The sequence below is a fragment of the Suricata suricatta genome, chromosome 3, assembly GCF_006229205.1.
Source record: "Suricata suricatta isolate VVHF042 chromosome 3, meerkat_22Aug2017_6uvM2_HiC, whole genome shotgun sequence".
NCBI classification, from domain to species: Eukaryota; Metazoa; Chordata; class Mammalia; order Carnivora; family Herpestidae; genus Suricata; species Suricata suricatta.
Genome location: NC_043702.1, coordinates 170,155,413 through 170,161,412, shown reverse-complemented (window position 1 = coordinate 170,161,412; position 6,000 = coordinate 170,155,413). Strand labels below are relative to the sequence as shown.

At 46.8% G+C, this 6,000-nt stretch overlaps 1 protein-coding gene across 1 annotated transcript in view; it reads left to right on the top strand.

Moving 5' to 3' along the window:
* Positions 1–309: 309 nt before the first annotated feature.
* Positions 310–6,000, top strand: part of SDHC (succinate dehydrogenase complex subunit C) — a 33,728-nt gene continuing 28,037 nt past the window's right edge. Inside the window, exon 1 of the mRNA XM_029935748.1 lies at positions 310–363. Coding sequence (XP_029791608.1) covers positions 344–363 — 20 coding nt within the window. The 5' untranslated portion in view covers positions 310–343. The remainder of the gene's footprint in view (positions 364–6,000) is intronic.

Sequence of the window (6,000 nt, the reverse complement as noted above, 5' to 3'; positions counted from 1 at the left end):
AGGCGGTGGGGGGGGCGGGGGGAACTACCCTGGAGTCCCTGGTGATGGATCAGGGCAAGTCACAGTTCAGGGGCGCGAAGCAAAATGAATATGCTCGCAGGTGAAACACAGGCCGCACCGTTTGTGTCACCGCCACTCCTGCCGTCCCCGCTGGCAAATTCTGGTAGAAGCCAGCCCAGGGAGGCCGAGCAGAGACAGAGAACCAGGAAAAACCACGTCTGAACATCTCTGAAGTGGCCCGCCTCCGAGCCTTTTAAAAGAGCCGGTGCGGTCACGTGATAGAGCCCCGCCCCCAAGGCGGCGGAGACGTTGTGCGTCACTTCCGTCCAGGCCGGAACTCAAGATGGCTGCGCTCCTGTTGAGGTGACTTTAGCCTAGGGCTGGGAGTCTGTGTCCGCGGCCCTTGGGAGGCTTGCGCCGTCCCTCTCGTCTTGCCGACGACTGTTCGCACCCTGCCGGGGCGGGAGGACGGCCCGCGGGTGTGCGGCCGCGCGCCCGGGGCTCCCAGGGCCCCTTCCCTTCCCCCCGCGGCTCCGGTCCTCGGGGTCACTGGCCCGTTATCTCCTCCTTCACTCCCTACGGAGGAGTCGCGCGGCTGTCTTCCCCTCTACGCCCCCCCCCCCCCCCCTCCCCCCCCCCCCCCCCCCCCCCAGATTGCGTGCTGGCCTGCACCCAGAGCCAAGCTGCGAGGGGATAAATAGGACTTCGAGGTCCGCGGACCGTCGGTCGTACGACTTCGAGCTCTTATTCGGCCCTCGGGAAAAGAGATCCTGGTGTACTGTGCTTTTGCTTAGAACTTTTGCAAACGCTAGTTGCTGGCAACGAGTGGGCCCTGAGTTCCTAACGGGCGGAGGGGGCCGCAGTCTTGGATCCCCGTCGCGCGGGAGATTGGAAATAGCGCCCATAGCGGTCGCTCTGCGGTCCTAAAGCAGCCCAGGGGAATTCACTTTGAATTTATCTTTTTATTTGGGGTGGGGAGTGGATGTTCAGTTTTTCTATACAAGGCCATTCGCTGTCCTAAAAAGTATCTTAGGTTTTCTCCTATTCGGTCCTGTCCACTGTCCAGACCTCATTCTCGGAGCCTTTCTAGGCGCAGCGACTTGAGTGACTTCAGACACTCCTGGTACAAATCCCAGCATAGTTTTGTGCCAGGCCTATTTTTGGAAACTATTTGTTATGGAAAGTTAGTTTTAATGTCGTTGAGATTTAATTCCTGATTTCCCCAAATGTCTTCTCATTTCTCTTTCCACTTAAGTACACCCAGTATAAAAATAGAGGGACTTTTATTAGGTTTTCTCAGTGACAGGACGATTCCTCTTGGAGCAGAGATTAGGAATGTGTTACCTTAATCCATCATTTTCCTGCTCCTCTCTCATTTCCAAATGTATCTTTTTTGCTCAAGGCGTTGCCAGCGCCAGTCTTACCGGGACTGCGTTCATTATTCCAGGTAGTTTTCCCGTAATTGAATGATTCTGAATTCTTTGATGTGTTTTGGCAGGTGTCAGGGGCTTTCGGGAGAATTAACATTTAGCTTGAAATCATATCGGCTGTAAACAGTTCGTTTTAGGAGTTTCCAGATTATTCTTTGGAAGCTGACAATTATCATTAAGTACGTCCAGACAGTGTCATTTTGAGATGTGTCGGACTGTCACCACTAGGGTTCGATGCCAAGAAATAGACTTCCTTTTCATTAGTATTAATCTGAAGCGCATGGGAAGAGTGCCTCTCCTTTTTTCACAAGGGATTTCTTAGGCGGGGACATAGGGAATTTAAAAAAAACAACTATGTGTTTTTCTGATTGAAATTCTATGTCTAAATTCCATTTCACTAGAGGGATTTGGAACTGTTTATAGCATGCTAACTTAGCCTTAAAGAAAAATACCTTCTAAGAAATCCTAGGAGCTGGATTCTAATTCTCATCGTGTCACTAATTCCATTTATTTTGGACAAGTCAAGGTCACTGATTCCATAATTGTGGTTTCCTCATTTGTGAGTGAAAATAGTAATAATTTGGGTCCCCTTAATAGAAGTATTGGCTAAAAATGTTAAATGCTTGGCTAACTAAAAATTATTAGTTCTCAAAGTACATCATGGCTTTTATTTTTATTTATTTAAAAAAATTAATGTTTATTTATCCTTGAGAGAGAGAGAGAGACAGAGTGTGAGCAGGGGAGGGGCAGAGGAGGGGGAGACACAGAATCTGGAGCAGGCTCTGGGCTCTGAGCTGGCCACATGGAGCCTGATGTGGGGCTCGAACTCACGAACTGCAAGATAGTGACCTGAGCCAAAGTCAGAAGCGTAACCGACTGAGCCACCCAGGCACCCCTGTGCATCATGGCTTTTAGTGCTCTGTATTTTGTATATTCCCTGAACAGTCCACAGACTAGCCAGGGATAAATAACCAGCTAAGTAAGGCAAGCTGTGTTGGCACTTAGTCAAGGAATGAGTTGCCCGAGCCAAGATGGAGACGGAGAACTAAGCAAAGAACAGCGAGGCTTCTGTCTGGTAAAGTTCGTGCTGCTTAAGCACAACGTCACCAAGAGTCGTTAACTATGTGCACACCGCTCATCATATAAAACACTACCTGTGAAACACCTTTAAAAATAAGGTTTTATTTTAAATATATAAGACTGCTTTTTAAAATAAGCATTCCTCATTTACACACCGTTTTTGTTGAGCCTCTTCTGTGTGTCAGACATTATCTGTGTTATGGACACAGAGCACCCCAATCTTATCCTTGAGGAGCTCAAAGTCTAGCAGAGGCGATAAATAGATTAATTATTAAGCAACATAGAATGTGTTGCTATAGACATGAAGAGGTGGTGTGGAGGACGGCAGGGCAGCAGGTGAGGCTGAAGAAACCGCGGAGCTGCCGTCCAGGAGTTGTTGGGTCTTGAAGGATGAGTTTATCGGACTGAGGGGGAGGTTCCATCAGAGAACATGAGCGAAGGCACCTAGTCCTAAGGCAGCTGGCTGTGTCTGGGTGTAACGTGCAGTGTGGCAGACACACCAGGGGCTGATGGGAGTTTGGAGGAGAATGGGTCCGGAGAGTTGGAGTGGGCTGTGTTGAGAAAGGCCTTGTTTGGGTACGGCATGGACCTCACGCTACAAGCAACGGGGAACTGTGAAGAGACTTTTGGGCAGAAGATCAATGAAATCAGCTTTCCTTTTTTAGGAAGTTAGCTGTGTTAGAGACTGATGCTAGGGATGTTCAGGTGCTCCCTCGTAGTCCTCTTTGTGAGAAATGGAGAGGTTAAGGACTAAATGGATGGAAGTTCCCTGGCTAGGATTGGTAGGACCGGCTGATGCCGCACATGGATATGGGGGTGAGAGAAGAGAAATCAAGGATGACTTCTGGTGCAGTTTGGGAGTAGGTGGGGGCAACAGTCATGAGTCGGAACTTTTGTGTTTAAGTGATTTCATCCTGCTTTTCAAGGTTATACATCTATTTTAGTGTTGCTCTTACCCCAGATATTTCTGAGACTCTCTGGCATACCATCAGATCAAGTTTAGAGGTCATATAAGAGAAGCTCATTATATTATAGTCACATCTTGTTTTGGACCAAAAATGGTTTTATTTAGTTTGATCCCATAGACTGGCTTTGAATAACTGTATTTTTTCCCCCAAAGTCAAATCCATTTTCAACAGATGAATATTTTTGCCACCACTGAGGGTTTTAAAAAGAATGTGATGTGAATTCTGAAGACCTTGGGGAAACCAGTGAAATATTGGTCATATCTTCTATATGTGGGCTGAATTGCAGTTTTGAGAATGCTTTTCTGGCCATTTTCTTATGTAATCTTCCCAGCAACCTCTAAGGTAGGTCTTTTCAATCCCATTTTATATATGAAGAAGCTGAAGCTCAGTGATTCCCTAAAGTTCCACAACTTCCGCAGAACCGGAACTCCAGTCTGACATGTTAACTTTAATACTCCTCCTGTAATGCCCCATCCAGAGCAGAGCTTCACAGATGATTTGAACAACGATTACATTTTTGGGTAGAATGTCTAATGCATTTAGAAAGGGGCAGTGCTAGCTAGAATGGAAGGTTCTGGCTTGTTCATTAAGAGTAATACAAAGAACTAGTACTTTTTAGCTATAACATATGAAGCACTGTTCCTTGGTGGAACTTTCCACAGAATTCCCGGTTTCCTGTGAAAGGCAAGGATCATACCTCCTTTTGTCCTGTTGCAAGCAAAGCTGTGGACCTTGTGCACCTAGTCTCTGTGAGGCCTTGTGGCGAGCGTGCGGTGGTGTTTGGGAAACAATAGCGGCAGGCAGAGCGCAGTAGATTCCAGCCCACAGGCTCTCGCCCGGGAGCCGAACGCTGGACCTGGCCTGGTGCGCGGAATGCGCGCCCAGCGACTTCAGAGCCACAATTACTTCAATTGATTAAAGAGATTTGTTCCCACTTCTTCCTTCTGGGAGCCTCGGGTACACAATGTCCGCATTCACCTCTTGTCTCCAGAGCTGGAGGGAGAAGAGCTGAGGGAAGCGGTGATTGGATTATTTCACCGTAGAGTGGTGCGCCCTTCTGCCGGCCTGCTGCAGGGCAGGGACTTTGAAACGTGTGTGCTTCGGACACCGACGGTGTGAGGGACACCGTGAGCTTTTTACAAGATCACCAAACCTCAGCGGGGTTTACAGTAAACTTGTGTGCAAACAGTGCATTTTTAGTTTTAATCTCGGAGGTTCACTCTGATAACTTTCTTAAATATTCTGGAAAGATTTGATATCATAATGTGAATGGGGAGCCTGGTGGTCATGTTTTTCGTAATACTGTGAACTCTAGATCAGTTAAAGCTCTCTTTACATAAAATGCCTGGGCACTTTCAAGTTTTAGACTTGAAAAGCAGTTCTGGTACATTTAGAAAATAGCAGCTTTTTAGTAGAAAACTTGTGTATCCTCTTCATGTAACTCTTCATGTGGTCAGTGAAATCTTCATGTTACTATACTTTTTGCACTTTTAGAGACTATTTTTAAATAATTTTTTCATGTTTTATTTTTCAGAGAGAGAGAGAGAGAGAGAGACAGCATGAGCAGGGGAGGGTCAGAGAGAGAGAGGGGGGGGGAGAGAGGGAGAGGGAGAGGGAGACAGAGAATCCGAAGACAGGCTCCAGGCTCTGGGCAAGCTGTCAGCACAGAGCCTGATATGGGGCTTGAACCCACAAACTGTGAGATCATGACCTGAGTCGAAGTCAGATGCTTAACTGACTGAGGCGCCCCAACACCCCTAGAGACTTTTTTTTAAGTAGGCTCCACGAATGTTGTGCTTGGACTCAGGACCCTGAGATCAAGACCTGAGCTGAGATCAGGAGTCAGATGCTTAGCTGACTGAGCCCCCCAGGTCCCCGATTACAGACTTTTTGACTTGAAATTCACCTGGGTTGTCTGGAACTTGATGGTAGTTCCTGAAATGACAGCCTCATGTTTAAGACCCTCTTTCTACAAACCCGTATTCCTCACCCTTCTTAATTCATCCCTTGGCAGCAGGTAACTGAGCTGTATGCTTGTTCTTCTTCTTCTTTACCCCATCTCTTTTTTTCTAAAATTTTTTAATGTTTTCTTTTTATGTTTAAAAGAGAATGTGACCAGGGGAGGGGCAGAGAAAGACGGAGACAGAGGATCCGCAGCCAGCTCTGTGTGCCGACAGCTGCGAGCCTGATGTGGGGCTCGAACGCAAACTGGGAGATGGTGCCCTGAGCTGAAGTAGGGTGCTCAACCAAGTGAGCCATCCAGGCACCCAGCCCTGTCTTTTAGCCATGACATCTAAAACCCCGCTTAAAAATAAATCACGTTCTATTTCTCTGTCGAACAGTACCAACTCTCATTATTCTTGGACCTTGATTATTTGTGTTCAGCTAAAACTTTATTTTGCATCTGTTGGTTATATTTGTGATTATAGTCAAGTTATTTAAAGTTGTAGCTTTCCAACTAAAAAATAATTTCAAGGACAGTAATACTGTGATTGTTTTCATCTTATTCTTAATTTTTCCCT